This window comes from Colossoma macropomum, unplaced genomic scaffold (genome assembly GCF_904425465.1).
Source record: "Colossoma macropomum unplaced genomic scaffold, Colossoma_macropomum, whole genome shotgun sequence".
Lineage (NCBI taxonomy): Eukaryota > Metazoa > Chordata > Actinopteri > Characiformes > Serrasalmidae > Colossoma > Colossoma macropomum.
In genome coordinates, this window is record NW_023494795.1 from 9,908,860 (window position 1) to 9,934,232 (window position 25,373).

The following is a 25,373-nucleotide window of genomic DNA, read 5'->3' on the forward strand; positions in this document are numbered from 1 at the left end:
GGAGAAAAAAAACAAAACAAAACAAAAATAAAAGCGCAAGTCATGGAGAGCCGCGGCTGCTGCTGCAGCGACACCCCCTCTCTATTCGCTCTTCCGTGCAAATCTGGCAGGTTATGAAACGTTTTGTTATGTAAAACACAAGGAAAAGGAGAAAAAAGGGAAAAACTGGGTCAAGCCTGCGCGACAGTGAAATTTCTCAATTTTTATGCCACACCGATGTGTTCCGTTTCACATTCCTTCACACAAGAGCGTACACAGAAGCTGAAAAACAGACTGAATCAGGGGACCCGGCGTCACATGCAAGCACAACCTGATCGAGTGAGGTGTCAGCGCTGGGGGCTAGGTGCGTAAATATAATCAACGCAGTGAGATGTCAAAATTCGAGATGATCCGAATCTCCATGTGAGCATGCCTGCGAGTACTGCTTATAAACACAGTACGTCTTATTGTCTTTTCCGATGATTCAGACTGAGTCAACTGGCCAGAAAATGCTGGGATTAACCAACCTCAGAGAAGAGGATGCTGGTTTCACACCCGTCCATGATATTCTGGACAAACAATAGAGCCCCTTTACCTCCAGACTAATCCAGCCATGGTGCATTAAATAGGCCCTTGTGATTCCACAATGCAAGAAGGGACAGAATCATGGAATTGAGACAAAAACAGTTTTCAGACAGGGAAATAAGCCTGTCACGGTCATGAAATTTTAGCTAAAGATCATATAAATAACTGTGATTAACAATTTTCTTTTCTTTTTTGTTCATTTTATGTGACTAAAGCAGCTAAATTGGCTGATTAGCTATCTGGCATCCCAGCTGTATTGACGCTGTAGCTATCACTTAGTCATACAAACAGAAAATGATATACTGCACTGTAGGGTGAACGCACAATCACAATTGTCTACACTTATACAGAATCATGTGTAAAGTCAACCAAAGTTTACATGTTTATCTTGTGAAAATGTGCTGTGTTGATATATATGCAAAAATTTGTGTTAGCTATCTAGCTAACAAACAAAAACACACATTTCTCTAAATGTATTATAGCACCCGGCTAAAAATTAGAATAAGTTAGAAAAGGTTAGACCTGAACTTCAGTATACACATGTGCGATTTAATCTAGATAACCTGCCAAGAATTTTTGGTGTGATAGTTAATCTGATTATCATGATGGGTATATACACCGATCAGGCATAACATTATGACCTGTTTGAACTCTACTTGTTTCTACACTCATTGCCCATTTTATCAGCTCCACTTACTATGTAGGTGCACTTTGTAGTTCTACGATTACAGACTGTAGTCCATCTGTTTCTCTGCATACTTTGTTAGCCCCCTTTTACCCTGTTCTTCAGTGGTCAGGACCCCCATGGACCCTCACAGAGCAGGTACTATTTGGGTGGTGGATCATTCTCAGCACTGCAGTGACACTGACGTGGTGGTGGTGTGTTAGTGTGTGTTGTGCTGGTACGAGTGGATCAGACACAGCAGTGCTGCTGGAGTTTTTAAACACTGTGTCCACTCCCTGTGCACTCTATTAGACACTCCTACCTTGTCAGTCCACCTTGTAGATGTAAAGTCAGAGACGATAGCTCATCTGCTGCTGCACAGTTTGTGTTGGTCATCCTCTAGTCCTTCATCAGTGGTCACAGGACGCTGCCCACAGGACGCTGTTGGCTGTATATTTTTGGTTGGTGGACTATTCTCAGTCCAGCAGTGACACTGAGGTGTTTAAAATCTCCAGCAGCACTACTGTGTCTGATCCACTCGTACCAGCACAGCACACACTAACACACCAGCACCACATCAGTGTTACTGCAGTGCTGAGAATGATCCACCACCCAAATAGTACCTGCTGTGTGAGGGTCCATGGGGGTCCTAACCACTGAAGAACAGGGTAAAAGGGGGCTAACAAAGTATGCAGAGAAACAGATGGACTAGTCAAAGTGCACCTATATAGTAAGTGGAGCTGATAAAATGGACAATGAGCGTAGAAACAAGGAGGTGGTCATAATGTTATGCCTGATCAGTATATCATATCCATGTCTGTTTGTCCTCCCTCTCATGCCTTCTTTACGAATGATTTTGTTGGTTATATAAGGTAAGGATCATGAATTACAGAGAGCCCAATGACAACCTATAATAATGTTCATTAAATCCTGCACAGCTGGAGTATTAAACTTAAATAGAGGATGGGTGGGGGGGGTGTGCATGGATCAGCCAAAACCCCACCAGAGAGAGGCTTGCATTTAAATGGGCCACCATTACCCTGTACAGTGATAGCCACAAGCTGCCACTGCTCCCAATCCACAGGCTCAGCCAATCCCCCTCCTGACCCATTCCACGTTTCCCCCTCCCTCACTTCGATCTTCGGAATGATCTCCGAAATGGAGGTCATTTAACAATGTCACAGCACAATGCCTAAAATGTTGAGGGGCGTAATGGAAGCTGTGTCGTTATGATCCTGGATGTTGGCTATGAGTGTCCTAATAATTTTTAAAATGATCTGACATAATGACATAATGACGATTATCATCTATATTTAGGATACATTATAATATGCTGTACCTCTGTTTCTTCCAGGACACTTTAATCACAGTGCTGCCTGCTAATGGTTTAACAAACACACACACACACACACACACACACACACACACATCAACGAAACAAAAAACAAAACTTTTGCATACAACTGTATACATACGTAACACTATGACCATGACCAGTGCAACACTGAGTGCGTTTACACTCACTTAATAATCCGATAACTGCAAAAAAATCGGATTTTGTCAGTAATCCGATAATAATTCTATGCACTTGAGTAATCGGATAATGGGGAAACTGCAGGTTTACATGAATCAGACAGTAATCAGATTCCTGCCTTACAACCAGCCAATAAACTCACAGAAGAAGACGTGACGTACAACTAACGTAAAATCAAACTTCGTGCTGTGGCTTTTTTTAAAAAATCGCACCATTGTACCTGAAAATATGAACATACATCATCAAGAAAATAAAGAATATTTAGATTCCTCATTACGTCAAGCATGTAGTGGTTTCAGCGTTGCTCCAAAAGTGTTTTGCTGCGTCTTGCGGCAGCGCTGCTTACTCCCGGTCTGTTTTTGCACATGTGCAGACTGAGAAATCTGATTACTGAGCTAAAATCCAGTTCTCTTTATCAGACTTCTGAATCGGATTTCTGGATCGGAGTATGCTGTTCACATGACCATTTGAATAATCAAATAACAGCAGAAATCCGATTATGATTGGATTAATAAGTGCATGCAAACACACTCATTGTTGTGGACAGGTCATATTAAAATGTACTGGCCTCTTCAATGAGTATCACCTCAGCAACAATAATATCAACAGACCAGCTATGTTTCCATCACTATCTCTGTGTCTCTCTAACCAACATTAGCTGAGAGTGGGTATCTTTATTGCAATATTTTGCCTTTGACAAACTGATATTGCAGCAAGCTATAGCATGTAAATGTTTTCTCTACCTAATCAAAATGTTTTTTACTATGTGCTGTGGGCATATTGAATATTACAGTTCCAAAATGAGTGTTCTGTGTTTGGATCAAGGTAATCCTGTGATCTAGCAGAAGTAAATTACTTTGGAAAAAGGTTTAACACTGTTCTTGAATCAATGCATTTTTAATATACTGCATAATCATTTAATATACTGTTGCTGTCATATCCGTTTCTTCAGTTATTACTTTTCTACTTTACGTTGTGTGAACATTTCATGACAAATCACCTAATAAGTATGTTATCCTTAAGCAATAGAACGCGAGAGGGAGTGTGTTATCGCGAAATAGCATCACAGCTGCGATTTGGTCGCCGTAGATCATCACAGTCGTGATGTTATTCGTGATAACACACTCCTCGAGTGTTCTATTGCTTTTATACAACAGTTAAATGAATAATGTAAGAAATTAATAAACTGGGCCGTGAATGTGCCGTTTAATATGTTTTAATGTTCGCAGCTCCTTCCGCCAAATTATAGTTCCTTAACAAGCAGGTTGTTGCTACGTCAGAGTAAAGAGCTCCGCTCACTCGCTGCAAAGCCGGCAGCTCGTTCTGCAGCTCCTCACACAGACCAACTGACAGTTTGGGAATTTAGTGTAGTCTCATCTTCAGAGTCTGACCAAATCAGCTGTCGGTCAAATGTGATCTTAGAAGTATCCATTTTCTGATTGTGGCAAAGTAAGAAGCAAAATGTTCAAATGGCTTGAGCGTCTCCTACAGCTGTCAAAGTCGTTGCTTAGCAACGGCATCTCAGCGGAGTGATAGTGCTTGTGAAAAAAACGTGATGTTATGGCAAAATATCAGCACGGTTAGAACGATTCTCAACCAATCAGCTTGCGTGGCTGGAATCAACTGTTGTCAAGTCTAAACCCTAAATCTTAATGGAAAGATAAACAGGATTATATGGTACAAAAGGCACATTTAAGCCCAGTCCAGACTTTTAATAATTCATATGTAACATGCTTGGTTATGTTGAAAGAGAGATTAATCTTTTCATTATAAGATTTATTGCTAAACAATGAAATTCATATGACAAATATACTTATGTTTGTCATACAGACTGTTGTATAACGACTTACAATCAGGGACGCACTTATATGGGAATTGTGGGCTGATGCCAATACCTAATTTTTTTCATAACCGTTGCAAGTATGATCATTTATAAAATGTAGAATTTGGGACTAAATCTACCTGGATTAGCACTACAAGAAATGTAACATTTATTTGTAGCAAGTTACAAAAGCAGCAAAAAGTAATAACATTTTAGCTCAGTAGCTCAGAGTTGCCTAAGCATTCTGCTCATTCAGAGTATATTAAATGTCATTAAATATCGGTTCGAAATATTAGTCATATCTAAACATCTATGCAATGGCAGTATTTTTATTTAAAGCAGTTATCTTCCAATACCGATATGATTCCGATATTGACGTTCATGTCAACTTACGATAAAAGTTTCTTTCTACTGTAAAGCTACCATTTTGGAAATACAAGATTTTGTTAAAACAGCAACAACATTGCAGGGAGAATCTGGAATCCGTAACAATTTAGTCACAATTACAGTCTAATTTTGGATGATCTGTGGGGCAGAATTATGCAGGACTCACGGTGCTAAAATGCTAGTTTGGCCCATCAAAAGGCAAATAATATTACTGATATAGTGACTCTAGTTAACAGAACGTACTGGAATGTGATAGCGTGTTTCATCTGTTCATTTAACCCATCATTTGGCCATGAAAAAAATCATAATAAATATTATAAGTATAATAAGTATCATAATAAAATTTTTTGATTTATAATTATGATCGATTATAAATCACAATACCAGTATTTGGTCCTCAGCTTTACCAGATGCCCCATGTATTGACTATTAGACAGCCAACAGAAGATGGAGGAGTTTGCATAGAGGCTATATTGTACATGATAATCGATGCAGTTTATTTAAATAAAGAAGCCCAAATCATTTATTTCTGGGTGACGTGTTCAAGGTCTGTTTTCCACTGCAAGTGTTTTTTAACTCTCCACACAAAGCCTCAGTATATCGACTATTACAAAGGGCATAAATGTGACTAAGAAACTGAATTATACTCCACTGATATTCTTGCCAACTTAAACTGTAGAGGGCAAAATTTGAAAGGCTTCTTCTTATTCCTCAGGAAAGTGCTTCACTCTGAGCAGATGATTCATGCATAAAGAATATGTGACGTTTTATGCAACCTTTCCTCCTTCCCTAACACCCACGCTTATTTTAAGGTGGATTTTGAGGCGGAACAGGTTGCGTAAACTTTCAAGTAATGCAAACGCGTTTCACCTACGTAAAAAAAGGCTTGCTGTAAGCTCAATGTGTCTGCATGACTAGACTTTTTTTGTGCACACTGTAAAGACCAACCTCCAGGCAAGTACCTGCCCAAAAAAAAAAGGAGGGAAAAAGGCAACACTATAGGCAATTCACAAAAAACTATGGAATATATATTGAAAGGTATGGCTGGGATATTAGAAGTTGTGTGAGACTGGGCTTCATTCGGCCTGAGAGAAGGGTTATATAAACCTTCTGCGACACGCTGCGCTGGGGTCTGGGCCGCCTCAAGGTTTGATGAGGGTTACAAAACATGCACATGCTCACTAAGTTCAACTCGACCACTCATCACTGCCTAATTAGCCTTGAAATGACTGAAAAGGCATCATTTCACAATTAATGGGCCTTACTGAGCTATAATGTATGGACTACCTACAGGGGGTAACTGCACCACTGTTAGAGTCGGAACTACTTATTCTGGCACTGAATATAATTAAAATGAACTGTACAGCACTTAACTTTCATATGAAAATGAAATATATTGTTAGATGCTGTCAATATATTTCAGAATATATTCCAGTTTTTGTATGGGTCAGCGCAGAAGGCATACATGAACGTGAGCTGAAAACCAGGATGGATGTTTCTTCTATATCATAATGCAGTTCTGAGTGAAACACAGTTTTAGTGACACTCACTGCATTACCTCAGCCATTCTTCTTGGTGCTAAGTGGGGTGTTGGTATAGAGAGGTGAAAATATGATGTAACTGGCTAATATTATTTTTTCCTGCCCGCTGGTTCTTTGTAGACAAAGCACTTTTTGTAAGTCGCTCTGGCTAAGAGTGTCGGCTAAATGCTGTAAATGTAAATGTAACAAAAGATGTTTCAGAGGTGTGCAAAAGTCATTTTGATGGAAGATTACAGAAAACAAAAACACAGTATGAGCAATCATGCTTAATATTACCTGGGATATGAACTAACACTGTAAAAAAGTCTTTGAATGATATAAAACGTTAAATGAGTACTGTTGTAATGAAAGGCTGATTACGTCTTTCATAGGATTTTCAAATACTATCTAAAAGGAGAACTCAAGTCAAACAAAGTCATTCTCCGACATCCAGATCTACCAGTAGAGGGAGCACTTGGAAGAGAAGTAACCATGTTCTCCACACACTGACTCAGCCTTTACTCCCGCCACAGGGAATCTCTGACCGCTTACTGCAAGACAGTCCGCACTGAATTAACTCAGTCAGAACTCTGTACTTTTCATAGCATCACAAAAGTGAAAGTATACACTTCTTCAGAGTAAGAGTGGCTGGTAATCTCTGCCTCATTTCCTTCATGTTCATATAACCTTATTCATTAGACTACAAAAGGCAAAATCCTTGGATCAGAGCTGTCCTTCTGAGCCATCTAATAAAAATGTTTCAGTGTCTCTTTTTTTCCCTGATAAATTTCTCAGAAGACACAACGAATCCCATAAAGGGATCTGAAGCTCAGAGTGCCCGAGACATAGCTAATTAAGTCATTTTGAAAGGCGTCATTATTGTGAAAAACCCTGGGCTCATTTCTCTGCATCTCTGTGCTGTTCCTCTTCACATTATCATACGACTTTCAAGCAAAGTTTAGATCCACGGTTCCTTTCCTCCATGAGAGCATATACATTTTATAGGAACCTTAAACTACAGTGTTTGAATGTCTTAGTAATGATCCTGTACAAATCTGAATTCACTACTGAGAAGCCATGACATTCACAAACTTATTTTCCTCTGAATGTCCAGACTTTACTACTATGTCCAGTTACTTTGAAATATAGACTAATAAAAGTGTGGACTGTCAAGGACTGGACTGGGAATTTCTGAAGTTCCCTATCACCCACTATTGTCTTCTAATGGCTTCTAGCAACTTTCCCAATCAGTGCGGATTACAGCTGGGTGATTTAACCAAAAAATATCACAACAAAATGTTTTTCCACATAGAAATAAACTGTGACATCACTGATTACAACAGGCCCTGACAAAAACCAAAAACACTTTTACAAATTTAATTAATGCTTTAAAAAGCATTATCTTTTTATTAATAAAAAAAAATTATAATAAAGTTTCTGCAGAGGATGTGGCTGCTGGTTTGTGCTTTTTCAAGGGAACAACTACATTTCTTCACCCTCCCAGTATAATACATGAAAGCACACATTGCCACCTAGTGTAATAAAGTAGGCAGTCATTGCTGCTGATAAAAACTGAGACAAAATAATAATCATCAACAATAATAACAACAGTATGATCACTTGATTTCTTGTGGTGTAACGATACACTCAACTCACGATTCAACTCACAATACTGGGATCCCAATTAGGTATTCTCATGACACTTATAACAAAATTTGATCTGGTTGTTGCATGGCTTACCTACGACCCTAGAGCTGAGAGACAGGAAGAGTGTTGGAGTGAGTTGCTGGTGCTGATTGTTTACAAACTTCGTTGTCCAAACAATGCAATCGCATTAGATGGCATAATTAATAGAATATCCATTCTCTGTGATGCATTATCACATCTCCACAATGCACATTGTCACGGTTTTGCACTGCGATATCCCAGTCACAATGCACTGTTACACCCCTAATGATTTCCATAATTATTTTTATCATTTTATCATCAAGGACTAATGCCAATTATTTCATCACTAAGTTCCTTATCGGTCATTTTGCTTCCCATGTGGCCTTCCACTCCAATGGAAAATAGCATTGCTTACATTACACCACCTTGAAGCGTTGCCAGCACATCAAGATCTTATGGCCCGATGCATTTTAACAGACTGAAAACAGGACTGGAAAAGGACTGTGTTAATGCAGTGCATTAAGTCCAGTTAACATCATGAGCACAGCTCTCTCTCTCTCTCTGTCTCACTCTCAGTGGTGCTCTCTTTCTCTCTCTCTCTCTCTGCAGCAGAGTACGCATGGATTCGCATGTTCACTCCTCTTTCCAGACTGAATGCGCTGGGTGCCCGCAAGGGTAATTGAGCCAGGCTAGCAGGCCCCTCCCTTCACACAAATAGCATTATGTAAACCCCCCAGTCCACCCACCTCCAAACTGTCAAGTGCTAAGCAATTTTGACAAGAAAATAATGGTTTTATTTCTACGAGAAAAAAATTCAGACTATTTCAAACTGATCACACAAACAAATTCACGCTAAATGCAAAGGATATAATTAATATAACACTTCTGTGAAGATAAATGTTTAAATCATCCATCTTCAGTACTCTTAATGAATGCTGGTGTTCTAAATAGCTTGAAGGTCTTCCATCCTCCAGTTGACCCCAGAGAGGTTTGACCATAAAAGCTATGATGGCTTGAAATTGGCAAGCTGGTACTATTCTACCACCAGGTTGTGTGCGAAAAGCAGAGTTCCACCATAAAAGCTTCATTTTTGGTCAAACATAACACGTACAAATGATTTCTGACTGAGTTTGTCTTGGTCAGCAAAATCCAATAGCCGGTGAGAGTGGAGCTACTGAAATATGAGCAGCGATCCTTCCAGCCGGCAAACAGCCTTGGAGCAATCATTCTCTGTTAAGCTTTTGTGAACTCGGCGATAAAGTTATGAGGCACCATGTGAAGCATCTCTCAGAATAATATGGGTTATGTAGGCCTTTGTTGCCTGCAAGCTTCGCAAGATGCTGTGCCAACACTTACAGCAGAAGAGTTCTTGAGACACTGTTAGCAATCCAAAACGGTTTATTTTAACATGCTAAAACCCCACAGCAAAAAATGTCCTCAGTCCTACATCAGGACTAGATATAAATAAACCATTGAAACATACAGCTTCTTTATGAACACTGATTACTGGGAACTGTACAACAGCATAAACCAGACAGCCACAGATAGTGGTGCTGGATCCCTATCACATGTCCAGTAAATCGAAAGCCTTCCTCTGAGTGACGTCCTGCAGGCCCGGCTGGCTGTTGATCGTAGACAGAGGGTGGGCTGGGCTGGTGGGAGACCTTGGGGTGACATTGAACAGACAGGCACCAGGGCTGCTGTTCTGACCACAAGCTAATCAGGGCAGCCATCCACTGCTTTTTTTTTCCACACAAGCTTCTCTGCGTCACAGCGCGTCACATGGGCTCAGCCAGGGTCACACATCCAACATACGCATCCCGTCCTTGCCATCACAAACTGCGAAGCGTTGTTTTTCTCCGCTGAGGGGCTGGGTATTGATTGCTTCACAGCAGTGGCATTTTTCAAGGATTCAAGTACCCTTAAACGGAATGAGCTCGTCAGCACTGAGTACATGCTATTATGTAATTATAAAAATATGATAATGATAATGATATAACTGAAGAGATAACAAACAACAGAAAATCTAAGAATACATTTTTTAACTAGGGATCATGAATTAGTGGTAGAAAGTAACGTCACAGTAAAACCATTACTTTTTCCTGTTAAAAAGTAAAGTAACACACAAGTGTTACTGATTTAATGACAATTTTGTTACGTGTATTACTCATATGTCTCAATAGCAATATTAATTACATGTGAATCATTTAAGACTGAAATTTCCACTATATGGATTTTCCGTGAATGTCCTTGTACGAAATTTGCATACATGAATTCTACCTTCTAACTGACTGTGCAGCTTTAATTGTGAACAGAGCAACATGAGTGCAGGAAACGACACAAAACTTGATAAGAACTTGATCTGTTGAAGTAACTATCCATGTTAATTAAGCAATAGAACACAAGAGGGAGTGTGTTATTGCGAAATAAAATCAAGGCTGTGATTTGGTCGCCGTAGATCATCACAGCCGTGATGTTATTCGTGATAACACACAACCTTGAGTGTTCCATTGCCTTTATACAACAGTTAAATGAATACAGTAAGAAATAAATAAATTGGGTCGTGAACGAATTTAATGTTTTAATGTTCGCAGTTCCTTCCACCAAATTATAGGTCCTTAACAAGCAGCTTGTTGCTACATCAGAGTAACGAGCTCCGCTCACTCGCTGCACAGTCTGCTGTAAGCTTCGCCTTTTGAAGAACAGACTGAGCCATAAAACTGCCGCAATATCAAGTTTAGCTCAGTTTTGTCATTTTTTGCCAGATCAATATTAATGTTGTTTTGTTCCAGCCAGTCTGTAAAGCATCTTACAGCCCATTTAGTTTGGCGAATGGTATTCGTTTAATTTCTGGCTGATTCCAGGTTGTTCAGCTGTTCTTCTGTCACAGCTGCCGACTGAAAAGCTGCTCAGTGGTGATGACAGTTTGGGAATTTAGTGTAGTCTCATCTTCAGAGTCTGCCCAAATCGGCTGTCGGTCAAATGTGATCTTATAAGTATCCATTTTCTGTTAGTGCGCAAAGTAAGAAATAAAAACAACCAATCAGCTTGCGTGGCCGGAACTAATTGTTGTATAATACTCTGATATACTGAAGGATAAAGATCTGCATGCTGAAGAAGACAGAGCCCTGACCCTGCCTAGACAGACCAGACTTCATTTTCATTCAGAATCTCTGTAAGCTTTATATTTTATTCATATAGCAACTGGCAAGTTTCTAGGTTTTCAAACAACAGTAGATATTCATAATTTTAATCCCCATAACTGGTTGTTTCTTGATCAGTCAGGAAAATGTACTTTTCTTTAAAATGATGCTGACTGTGTTTGGCTATTTCTTTCTGAATAAAGAACTGGAAGGACTACTGTGTTTTCCCTATGTAGTTTCTAATTGTTACAGATGTATATGGGTTTTAAAGAGTGACTCTGAAGTACTGAGTAATTAGAATACTTTTTCAAATGTCTCATTAAATGTTTAGAGGAGTAAATAGTAATTTGTAATAGATTACTTTTGTTTAGTAACTACCCCACCACTGCCACAGATGTTAGTGCTGGGCGATACTGATCAAATAGATCGTGGTGTACCAGCATAAACGATACATTGCCCAGAACTAAAGGATGTCTGACTAGGTGGCTCGCTTAACCACAGTCAAATCACTGGAACTTGATATTATGTGGCTGTCAGGCTATTTTCTTTTCTTACATTATAGCCATACCATGTACGTTCTGGGCATCTGGGGATCTTTTTGGTGGAAATGTGTTATTGCACACAACGTGTGCATAAACATTTTGTAATGTCAGTCGTGCTTCAGACCCCTTCCCGAGCGCATGAATCTGATAATTGCAAGCTCACTGAACAAGTATTCAAAGAGAACTCTGTTAAAACTTGGTGAAGGATGTGTCTTCCGGGGCTGTATGTAAATTATCCACAATTGCTGTCATATCTTCATCAGTATAATGTTGATTTTACATTAGAGATGTAAACAAGTGATGTGATCTAAAAAAAATACTCCTGCAAAATCCAACTATCTCCAATTCAGATTCTGTAGGGTGATATGCAGCAGCGCAATGACACTATACTTATCTTTTAGCAGGTTTTTCTTTCTCATTAATTCTACTTTTTTCAATTTTAACAAAAAACTTACAGAGTGCAGCTTTGAAATAATATCAATGCTACTGTTAATGACAATAATGATACTGATCCATAAAACATTGCAGTCTTTTTACTTTAATGCATTTGAGTTGTACGATATGGGCCATATTTGTGGTTACAATGGCCTGAAGTACAATACAATGATAAACTATCAGTGGCAAGGGATATTTCACAAAACCAGAAAATCACAAATCCTCAAAAAAGGGTTGTGCTGGAGTGTCCAGAGGTCATTTTGAAAGCACTTCTCTGAAATCACATCTATTACCACTCAGTGAGGCCCGTACACAAACATGTCATAGAAAAATAACAGGGAAACAAAATCCAGCACTTCATATGAGGGCCTATCACTCAATAAAGGTCAGCCCACAGGCATCACAAACAGAGAAGTTGGCCTTCTATTGATTCTGGAGGAGAAATTTATTTTCCTTTTGCAGGGGACAACCTTGTGTGACATTGAGCTCATCCAGATCCACAAATGCAGAAACATATCATGTAACTAAATGGATGCTGAAATTAACCCAGAGCATTCCAGCCATTAAAAATTCCATTTGGCCATGGGGAAAGGCCTTTGTCTGCCCAGGGCTGAGCAGCACTTACACCAATGAGACCTGTAGGTCAATTCCAACTGCCACATGACCAGCTGATTCATTACATCCCTTTGGAGAAATGAATTTGATGAAAATCCACTGCAGCAACAAAAGCTAATCGTATCAATACTAGGGATTTTAGCATCCTAAAAATGGCATGCCTGCATACAAAAGCATCAGAGAGAAGCATGAAACCAGTGTGGACAACACAGATTTTAAGGGGATAAAAATTCTGAAAATCGCTAATATCGATCAAAAGATTATGTTTTATACTCTGACAGATTTGGTTAAACTGTAACTCACCAAATTTAACGGTCAGTTCTCAATAGTCACATTAATAAAACCCAAATAAATACAATTCAAAATGTCTTAATTCCTTGCTGGTTTTGTGTTTTGTGTCGAAATGTGCCAGTTCAGTTAAAATCATGTATCGGTGATTTTTCATATGATCCATCCCTAAACATCTGTGCTTTATCGATGAGTTTTCTGCTGACATTAATAAGAAAATAACTGCTATGTGCCATAGAGGCAAGAAAAAAAGATAGCATGCAAAATAATTCACATTTTTTTTATTTTAATAGTCTTTTACTTTTTATTCTTCTGGGGCCATATTACAGAAAATCATTAAGTCTGAGATCATATCTATCTGCTTTGTTGATGATAAAATATTGCAGTGATGGTGGTGAATAATGAGACAGAGCTGAACGGGTGTCTGTTTATTAGGAGGAATAACGCTAGCGTGCTCGGCTAAAGCGTTTAAGAAATGAAACTGAAACTGTGGAGCGGTGACGCTCTGATAAACAGCACTAAGCGCTAAAACATTTAACGTTCAGTTTATCACACTTTAGTTTTGTTTGACCTTTTTTCATCAGTAACATTAGCTAACATTAGCTAGCTAACTGGATTACGTGTTTACGTTTCAGCTGTGCGCGTATAGTCGGTTGCTAGGTAACAGACATGACAGTTGATTGTCGACTTCAATCGAGTAATTTAAGATTTCCTAACTTGAGATAAGATGCTGTAAGATAAGATTTGCTTCTGTTTTTTTGACCTGTCAGATCTTAAGACAAAAAGAAAGGAAGTTTCTGTAATACGGCCCCAGATGCTAAAGGATAATGTGTTCATTCTCCGAATAAAGAACAGCTCCTTTACACAAATTAAGTTGACTATAATCTTCTATCAGGCTACACCCTAATCGAAATGAACGCAGGCTGTGACGAGCGCCTGCCAGATGTTGTGAGTTTCACCACAGTCCCCGTTTGAAGTGATTACTGTCAATAAGACAGCATTTATTCAGACACACTGATAGCATGTTTCAACATAAATAAATGCTGTGCAGTAATTTGTATGCCTCTAATCACAATACGCAAAGTCAGACAGCCACAAACGAGCAGCGGCGAGGCAGACGGAGCGATCTCAGAGGTTATGTTTTCTCTCAGCATAGGGAAAATAAAGCTGGATAGTGTTAGAGCTCGGGAAATGACGGCTTGCTATTTTTAGAGGAGCTGTCAGTTGTGACTGTGCTGGGGTGCTAACTGTAATGATATAGTCATGTACTGTAGCTGGTGGTGCACATTTGCGTGCGGGTGAGTTGGGGGGGATGAGGGATCAGACAATGGCAGAGAGAGAGAGCAAGAGAGAGCGGATAAATTTAAACAGGATCTAAAAAGAAACATGAAAGAACAACACAACTCAAGGCAGACTTTGATGAATAGTAAACATGTCGACAACTACAATTGTGGCTCACCTGAACTACAAAACTGCAAAAACATCATCAGATACTCTCCTCTTCCCCATTGCTGCTGTGATTATACGGAATATTATATAAAGGTTTAGATTTAGTAAAATCATTTAATTCACCCTAAACAGCTTTTCATCCGCATCCACGCAGCCATCAAAGAGGCTGACCAGAAGCTATCGTTTCAGGTGGGCACAGGGCCAGATGTTCAACCCCCACAGGTCAGAACTGGGCAGATGTTTGGTTCCTACAGAGCAATCAGGCCTCACATTGTTTGCTGATGTAACCGTAGAGAGGACAGCAGTTGGGCACCTATGCTAAAGCCAATTCAAACCACATAAAACCTGAATGTATTTGACTCTACTGTCCTCTATACAATCACTTCAGCCGAGTTAAAAGAGTAAGGTGAAAGATTAGTAACATGAAAAGAACAGTCTGGCAAAAAAATACATTTTACAAACTTCTTCTTAACTCAAATGCAGTTGTTTAGCTAAAACATCTCTGATGCTCTAATTCTGCTCATTTAATTCTAATGAGACAAACAAGTAACAGAAGCTCATACCCACTTTTATAGAGAATAGTAGCAGGAGTGGGTAATTTGACTATATTTATCTGTATTTTATATTTATATAAATTATGTCACAACATGCTTTTCTGAGCATATCATGTCTATAGTCAGTACTTAAAGAACACAAACTAACTGCATGTTTCATTACAATGACAGCATAATCAGTGTGTGAAAAATCATTGTACTGTTTAAATGTGGCATTAGACTGAGCCTTTAGCATTGTGTAACTTTTAACAAGTAAACCTTTTAGGAAATATTGTGATACATATTGTGTGAAAATGTTTTCAAGCATTGAGATTATATTACATTTTTGCCATATCACTCATCCCTAAAAGTCTGCCAGACACCAAATAAGCAAGTCTAATAAATAACTTGATGCAGTTTGAAACAAATGTGTGATTATTTAAGCATGCAGTTTGCATGTTGCTCATTGGAGAGGTATGAGTTTCTTTAAATTGTCAGCTGTATTAGCCTCATGGCTCAAAATATGCTTTTGCTGGCTGACTTGAGGTAAGATCGTAATTCTGTAAATCTGAACTATACTCATTCCTCCTTCATGCCTGTATTCATGCCTCCTTACCACTGCACTGGCAGCTAGGCTTTTCACATTTTTGAAGTGTAACTAAGGCCCAATCCCATTTTACCCCTCGCCCCTACCACTTAGCCCTCTGTTTTATGCGTTCACGTCTAGGGGTAGGGTGTCCCAATTTTTTGTTGAGATAGAGGGGTTGGGTGAAGTGTTAGGGCTACATGGCCCCCCAAACGGAGGTTTTACAGAGACTCACTCCAAACGGAGGGTTATGAGAAAAAAAAGAAAAACTGGCAAGATGGCTGCGCGAGCGACCAAAGAAACCCACAAATGTAAGAATTTTCTTGTTAAAAATTACGATAACCACTGTATTATCTTAGTTTAATGTCGTTTCAATGTATTATGGTCGTTTTCTTCGTAACAAGCATAAAAAATCACTAGTAGCAAGTTAATGTCTCTGTAACTAGCTAGCTAACTTCCCCGTTCCACCTTAAATAGTCCAGCAGTTTTGACACCTGAAGCGCCAGAATGTAACTGCTGCACCATTTAAGGTGGAATGGGAAAATTCAAACAAGAAGCTGGTGAATATCTGACTTCAGCTTTGTATCACCAAAGAATTAGCAGTGGGTGATAAATAATTGTCTTATTCCCCCTCTTTGAAAGCATATGATGCTCTAAATGTAACTAAAGCCCAGCAGTGAAGTTGCTAAACTTTACCCTCCTCTGCTATCACTGAAGACGGGCCAGGTCGCCTACAGAGCACCACTAGTAGCTGTTAATGAAGCAATGCTTTTTTTTTTATTTGAGGGTCCCATTTCTTAGGGCAAGATTTCAACCACTACCCCTTGCAACTCAGTTGCAAGGGGTTAGGGTGACACTCGAAAACAAGGGGTAGGGGTAAAAAGAAAAAATGGGATTGGGCCTAAGTGACACATATCGTTTCATGTCTCACAGTTTTGTTTATGATGATGCTTAAATATCGTAAGAGGGACCTATAACATTACCATTGCTCATATTCTGATATGCCCAGCACTATGGCTGTTGTTCTCTATGTTACACGCTATCAGGTTCAGACCTGCTATAGACTACTGCTTAATTCAGCACAGACAGCATTATCTTGCACTGTTGATGCAGCAACAACATCCAAAGCAGTGGTCGATCAAACACTGAGTGACAAATGGGTCACTTTACTGGCACGCTTGCTGTCACCCCACGGTTGCTACTGGCAGATATAGCAACAGGACTTTACAAGGCTTTTGCCTGCGAGGTTACAAATGGCTCCCTGAGTGCTAAGCAAGTCAGAATGTGAGAAAACTCACATTCTGTCTCCTAAGATGTTTTGGCCACCAAGTAATGTGCTACTAGAATAAAACGGCAGTGATTTCTCCACACATAAGCTATGCCGTGATTCTTATCACCCACTTTCAAAGGCGATTAGAAAGTTTCATTACCTGTATACGAGACAGATGCTTCACAAACACTAGCTGAAAAGCAAACGACAAGCTGCGGCAGTGGAATGTTCCAGCAGGAGGCATTTCCAAACATTCTCATCAATTATTAAGACACTGTACAACATAGAAAACAGGCTCTGGTGAAATCGTGACTAAACCCCAAAAAATTACAAATGCAAACCATGTCAACGATCAGAATCCAGTGTAAGCTAAGCTTATCCATAGGATCGATCTAATCCTCTGTCTAGCCTGGCAGCCTGTTATTGAAAATCATTGAGGCATATGCTCACACAGAGACAAAAAGGCCCTAAAATTAGCAACGACCAATATGGCATCCACCAAAATGCAGAGAAGAACAGTGCCAGGAGCATGCCAAGCTTTGACCGCAACAAGGCTTGCGACTGCAAAATTGGCCATAAAAAAACAATAGAAGTATCGATCCAAGTATTTCAGGACAGCACCTCGTCTTTTCATTTGCATAAATAGCATAAACTGTACGTGTCAAGAGGTTTGAAGTAACAGGAAATTGTGACAGGGAATGCTGACAGGCAGTAATTTCTGAAACAACATGTCTTGACTGTTAACATCTTGTCACATACAATGGTGGAGAAGCATGTAAGCATTACAAAGTGTCTTGACTTACTAAAAAAAGGATGAACATGATTATTAAATATTCTCAATATCCAGAAAGCAAGAAGCTCAGGTTGAAATCTGAGGGTTATTACCAAGAGCATTAAATTTAAGAATTTCACTGAACTGCAGAGTAATTCCATGGTTGAGATGTAAACCTAATCATGCTCAATATTTATATTTCTTTACAGTGGTGGTGATAGGAACCAAGGGCTATATTACAGACATTTCTTAACACTGAAATCTTATCTTATCTGTTTAGTCACAACCTCAGTTAGGACGGAATTTAGTACAGAAGCTATTACAGAACAACAGTTCTTAAGTTCATAATCTTTTTCTAACTCCAGATAAGAAAACACTATTACACAAACAGTATCCCTTCTTATTACCTCCGTGTGTCAATGTTGACAAAAACTTGTGAGATATAATATTACAGTGATGTCGTTGAATACTGAAGAGACAGAGTTGACCTTGTGTCTGTTTATTAGGAAGAACAATGGTAGCACGGTCGACTAAACCGTTTGGGAAACTGAAACTGAAAAACAGTGGTGCTCTGATAAACAGCACAAAGCGCTGTCACAATATTCTTAACGTCAAGTTTATCGCACTTTAGTTTTGTTTGGCTTTTTTACATCAATAACAGTGGACAGCTGCCTGGCTAACTAACTTGATTATTTTGATTACTTGTTTACGTTTCAGCTGTGCATGTATGGTCAGTTTCTACGTAACAGACATGACAGTCGACTGGTTAAGATTTCCTAACTTGATATGAGATGCTGTAAGATAAGATTCCCAAAGTAAGATAAGATTTGCTTCCGTAATACGAATTTGTGAGAAGTCTTATCTTGACCTGTCAGATCTTAACTTACAACAAAAAAACAGTTTCTGAAATACAGCCCCAGGAGTCATGATGTCTACAATGCAAATATTTACATTTTGTTTACTATCCAAAATGACTAGAGGACCTACACATATCTTCTGAGTTTGTATATGTCATGTTGAATTTGAATTCATGGCAAATGCCAAAAGTACGAGGTAGTATATTCATAATCATTTCAAGTAACAAATTTCTGTGATGTGGCTTTTAGAGGCTTTAAACACTGGTTCCTGTCACCATCACCACCATCACTGTGAACAATACTGACTCTGTAAGTTTCTCTAGAATGGTGCTTTTAACCTCAAACCAATCTGAATGACCTTTTCTATATCTTAACAATGTGATTCTGCAAATAAAACTTTAATGTAAAGAAAAGAAGAAAACAATGAATGTACAGGCATGTAGAGGATGCACCACATACCACTGTAATTCACATATAACACCTCCTTTTGTGTGTGTGCGACAAACATCTCAGCAAACACAAACACTTAAAAACAAACACACTCACTCTGGCCTCTATTTCCAGGCACACGCTGGCCTGCTAATGCAGGGTCATCCATTTTCTTACTATCTTCGCATCTGGATTTTAATAAAACCATCTTTCTGATACCCTGTTGCTGGGAAACACTTCACACAATTGCTAAAAGGTTTAGCAACCTGCAGGCTAACCTCTTTTGTGAGCAAAGCTGATCCAGCAAGCAAAGTGGCCTCCGAACAGTGCAGATAATTTAACTGATAATTTAATCCAGTTGTTTCTGTTGTTGTTGTTGTGTAATATGTTTACATAATTTTCACAGTTAGGCTCAGCAGATGCTGCCACGTTTCGAAGGCTGCAGGAAGAGTGGGATTCATTTTTTAAAGGAATGTGAGACTGCTGTGGTACACTATTTTTAAACTATAATGTGTTAAGTGTTCGAGATGGTTTCCTTCACCATAAAGATCTTCAGTGGAAAATCTATACTCGCTATGGAATTTAGTCCTTTGGACTCCGTAGGAGAGGGACCATCCAGCTTGTTATCATGGTATGGGGTTGCATTAGTGCCTATGGCGTGGGCAGCTTACACATCTGGAAAGGCACTATCAATGCTGAACAGTATATAGAGGTTTTAGAACAACATATGCTCCCATCTAGACGACGTCTCTTTCAGAGAAGGCCTTGTATATTTCAGCAAGACAATGCCAAAAGCATGGGTTCGCAGAAGAAGAGTCCCGGTGCTAAACTGGCCTGCCTGCAGTCCAGACTTTTCACCATTAGAAAACATCTGGCACCTCATGAAACGAAAAATCCAGCAAAGAAAAGACCCAGGACTGTTGAGCAGCTAGAATCCTACATCAGACAAGAATGGGATGATATTCCTCTCCCAAAAGTCCAGCAACTGGTCTCTTCACTTCCCAGACATTTACAGACTGTTGTTAGAAGAAGAGGAGATGCTACACAATGGTAGTCACGGCCCTGTCCCAACTTTTTTGAGATGCGTAGCTGCCATCAAGTTCTAAATGAGTTTTCATGAAATGGTAAAATGTCTCACTTTCAACATCTGATACGTGTTCTATGTTCTATGGTGAATACAACATGGGTCTATGAGACTTGCACATCATTGCATTCTGTTTTTATTTACATTTATTTACATGTCACACAGCATCCCAACCTTTTTGGAATTGGGGTTGTATTATCTTTAATGCCTGATGATGCCAAAATGCATTGGTATAAAAGTTCACCAGTCAACAAGTGTTGCTGGTTTTACTTTTTCTATGGTGGCCCCTACATAAGCAAGAAAGTGACAGTATTTCAACATTATCACTATCTTGCCAACATTATGTTTTGTGACCCCCCACATAAGGTTGACAGATAGTGATAATGTCTCAACACTAATCTAGCTGGCCAATCTCTAAGGCAGTAAAAACAGCATAAAGTTAGGTAAAATTAGAACACATTTATAGTCGACCATACTTCAGCTGTAAAAATGCAGTATGAGGACATACTAGTGCATGCCCCTAGACTGGCCTGTTACATCCATAACAGATATGGAGACAGTTATGAATCAGACGGCACACCTTTATGGCTCCTTGGGCTGCTCATAAGTCGTGTGACGCATTTCGGCTACTAATCCCAAAGACCTCCCAATAGAGTTGGGGGCCTGTATTCACAAACAACCTCAGGAGTAAAAGTTACGACTGTCATAAATATGGAGGAATCTGATCTAATATCAGCTCTCTAACTTACTACTTCTTTGTGAATACCAATCTGCAGAGGCAGCAAAACAAAGGGAACAATGTGAAACAGTGAGATTGCTCACCTTTACGTAGAGCTGCTGGAACTCGTCCAGGTTGAGACGGCCACTGGGGCAGTCCTTTAGAAAGCCTTTGTACCATTGCTTGAGCTCGTGCTCGTTAAACTCTGTGTTCTTCACCAGGTCCTCCAGCATCTCAGGGGCCAGCTTGCTGTTCTGTTTCCCCATGGCGTCTCTGTAGGACACAGGCCGAGGAAAGCGTCAGAAGAGCAACAGTTTATATCTAAGCTCACCTTTGGCCCCTACCTGTCTACAATTCATGATATTTACTGCATTGGTCAGTTAAGCAATTGATAAAGGGTAATTATTTCAAGATAATGACTAATTTAATAATTAATGAACTGATCGGTTCATCAAGGTCAGACTGCCATTGTAAATAAGAATACTGCTGTTGTTGGAACAAAACCTTGTATCTCCAAAATGATAACTTTGAATGTAAGTCAATGGAACCAGAATTTTTTCCAAGTCATTTTGGGCCATTTCCTTTGGTCCATTCACTGTGAAATGTACACACAGTGGAAAGAGCAACAGGCATTTTCAAATTATGTCAAAAACTTAAAAATGACAAAAATGGAGATACAAGGTTTTGTTCCGACAGCAGCGATATGTTGTTAAAGACTTGCCCAGTTAAATTTAGATAAATAAATAAATAAATATCTCTTAAACCCTTAAGGGATGTGGGCCCACACTTTAGTTTTACACTCTCGTTGCGCTGCACAATATATCATTTGTTAATCGTCGTTGTGGTGCAGGCCTTTGGAATACTGATAACGCAGAAGGCTGCAAAATACTTGTTGTCTTCACTGTGTCCTGTAAGCATCCCGAACAATCAGTATTTCTGTGACACAATTAGCATTTTAGTCATTCTTTATATAATTCAAACAAAAGTAATGCAATTTTCTAATTTGGAAAAAGTAAGTACACCCCATCTATATCACTACTTCAAACGTGTCACATTTGACTCGGGCGAACCAGATCAGCTGTAATCTTAACACCGTTAGAAAAAAATCTTAGAGGAAATTGTCTTACTTAAATCTCAGATAACTGGTCTGGTTTGTCCTTTGCTACTGGAGTGTGTGATATCATCATGCCTAGATCAAATGAGCTCTCTGTGGCCTTCAGAAACAAAGTTGTAGATGCCTACGAGTCTGGTAAGGGGATTAAGAAGATATACAAAATATTGGAAATCAATCATTCCACTGTCCAGAAGATCGTCTACCCAGAAAATCAGAAAATGTCTCCTGAAGTCTCTAAAACCCCAAAATTTTATCAGAGGATCTGCAGGCAGATCTTGCCACAGTTTAAGTAATTTGATTTACATGGGAGGTGCACCAGAAAGAAGCCTCTGCTGCCTAAAAAGAACATCTGAGCAAGACTAAAGTTTGCTAATATCTACACAAGGACCAGGACATCTGAAACAACGTAGTATGGACAGACGAGTCAAAGACAGAGTCGGCCACAGTACCAGAAGCCACGTTTGGCGAAAACCAAAAACAGCATTTGATCAGAAGAATCTCATACTGATGGTAAAGCATGGTGGTGGAAATGTTATGGGTTTGGGCTGCTTTGCCACCTTAAAGCCTGGTCAACTTGCAATCACAGAATCGACTATGAATTCTCTTTCATACCAGAGACTGGATGAGGAGAATGTGAGACCATCTGTAAAAAGCTGAAGCTGAAGGAGTGGATTTCCACCAGGATAACGATCCCAAACATACAAGTAAATCCATCAAGGAACAGCTCAAAAAGAAGAAATGGAGGGTTGTGGAATGGCCTACTCAAAGCCCAGATCTGAGTCTCACTGAAATGCTGTAGGTGGATTTGAAACAGGCTGTACATGCAAGAAACCCCTCAAACACTGCACAATTGAAAGAATTCTGCAAAGAGGAATGGGCAAAAATTTCTCCCAGTCAATGTCAGAAACTGGTGGACAGTTATAGGAAACATCTGCATAAAGCTGTTTCGGCCAAAGGGGGCAGTAAAAGTTACTGAAAAAAGGCAAAATGACACTTCAGCTATTTTATTGAATAAATGATTGCAGTTATTAAATGATTGAAGTTGTGGGGTTTTTTGTTCCATTACATAACATTTATCTAAACATACTGTTTATCGGAAGATCAAATACTGATATGTTCACATGTCAAAAAAGAGAAACATTTCAAGGGATGAAATTCATTAGGTAAATTTTCAAATACTGTAATGTAATGTTTCACATTTACGTTTCTTTTAGTCCATTCATCATGAAATTACACACACACACACACACACACACAATAAAACACAATAAAACACAAAAGTGTCTGTGTGTTTTAGTTAATAACTATCCTGAACACCAGATCACACAATATTCCAGGTGAAGGTTCTACCTGTAAAATGACTGCAAACTGTTTCCCGAATCTAGTCTTGTTAATGGACATTTGAAGAGCCGTACAAAGGCTGCATAATGCTATTTGGTGATTAATGTTATGACTGCTGAGATTAGACCATTGCAGTGGTGCAGTGGTATAAATGTGATGAATAGCGCCAGTCAAGAGGGATTATGTCATTTGAAAGCTAACTGAGGACACATCAAATGTGGGTTTGGTGTAATCAACCAGAGAAAGGAGCCCTGACAAAAATAGAATGAGCAATCAAAAGTAGTGTGCAAATTAGACTAGCTAATATGACCACAGGGAACAATGCTGGTGACTAAGATACTGATAAACACACACGTATGAGCAGGCTGAGAAAATGAGATGTAGCCTAAACCGCACTATAGTTTAAAAAAGAGAGCCTTCCAGAAAAGCCCATGGAGGATTGTTGGTGTAATAGACAGAGCAGCTTCGCAGAAGATCACATTAGAAGAGAAGCCAAAACCCTTCAAATCCCTGAATTCAGTGTGCTGCCATCATTCCAAATCTGACAGTCCATTTTTAGGGGCAACACTATTTGAGCCAACTCGCCTTATCTGCAATGGCTCGGCCTGCAGCTGTTTTCGGCCCGCTCTCTGAACAGCCATCACATGCACATGCGTACAGTTGCTTTGCATTGCTGGCAGGTGGATGGGTTCATTAAACAATCTTCCATTAGCATAACTACATTCAAAGCCACAAATGCACTGTTACAGCCTGACCAAAACAATTATAGCTATATATAGATATCTTTCACAATAAATTCCAGTAAGAGGAGTGTAGAACTACAGGCAGAGCCGCAGTCTTGCAGAGGACATGCAAGTTCTGCTTTATCTCTGTAGGACGGCTCATTCACTGAAATGAAAGATGCTTACTGGATGCCATTGTACTGTACTGGCCATTATTAATTTGCATCCTGACACAAACGAGTGAAAGAAACAAATAAGCCTCGGACTGAAATTCCAAAACAAACACTAATTTCATTACTCACATGAGCTCCGTTTCATTTCCTAAGAAAATGGATGAGTGAACAACTGCTTTTTCTCTCCATGCATCTTGTCTTTCTTCGAAGGGAATTGACGAAGAGTGGGATTTGTTTTCTCATTTCAGTCCTCACCTCGCCACCCACGCTGCCATGCTTGTTAAGCCATTAGTGTTTCAAGTAAGCTGTGAACTGAACCCGGAGGTCACGGCCCGAAGAGTACATCACAACACAAAAGGCCCAACTACAGTGCCATGACAAAACAGATCCACATCAAATAAGGCTGTATAGCAGGAACACCAGAGGTCAGGCCCAGAGCCAAGGAGCCTGCCATTTAGAGCCCTAACACGGCAAATAGTACTTCTACTGTACTTGTGTCTCGCAGTTCCCTCAAGGCGTCTGAATAAAGAAGAGATAAAGCTTCCAATCTTGGTCGTGGAATATCCTGTTCTGCACATTTTAGTGTGGACAGACTAATACATATACTCTCAGCCCATGATTTGATTCTCTATACTGGGCTCATGATTCGGTATTCTCACAATAGTTTGAACTAAATTCAGATGAAGAAAACCAATAACTATAATCATGTTGTTCCACAACTTACTAATACTAGTGCTGGGAGGCACGAGGAGTGCTGGGGTGAGCTGTTGATTGGTGGTGACTGTTTTCAAACTTTGGTGCAAACAATGCAACTGCAGGTGATGGCACAAATAACAGAACATCCCATCTTCACAATGCATTGTCACATCTGCATGAGGCTGTCACAGTTTCGCACTGCAATATCACAATATTACAACACATCGTTACACCCCAAGTTGGATCAGATTCACTGTTTTTATCCAGTTTAAAATTTTCTATGAAATCAACTTAGCAAAGGTTTGTAAATCAGCTGATGAATCAAGTGTTAGAAGAGGGAAAACACCAAAATATGAGGCGGGAGGACTTAAGGGCCAGGACTGGGAACCACTAGAGTAAAGCAACAATGACCAATCCTCTTTGCAATGTATTGAGTGTAATAATGGG

The 25,373-nt window shown here is 39.5% G+C and overlaps 1 protein-coding gene across 1 annotated transcript in view; it reads right to left on the reverse strand.

The window, feature by feature from the left end:
* The window catches only part of vsnl1a (visinin-like 1a), a 38,283-nt gene that overhangs the window by 10,758 nt on the left and 2,152 nt on the right, over positions 1 to 25,373 (reverse strand). The window contains exon 2 of the mRNA XM_036581378.1: positions 20,985 to 21,153. Within this exon, the coding sequence (XP_036437271.1) occupies positions 20,985 to 21,146 (162 nt within the window). The 5' untranslated portion in view covers positions 21,147 to 21,153. The remainder of the gene's footprint in view (positions 1 to 20,984; positions 21,154 to 25,373) is intronic.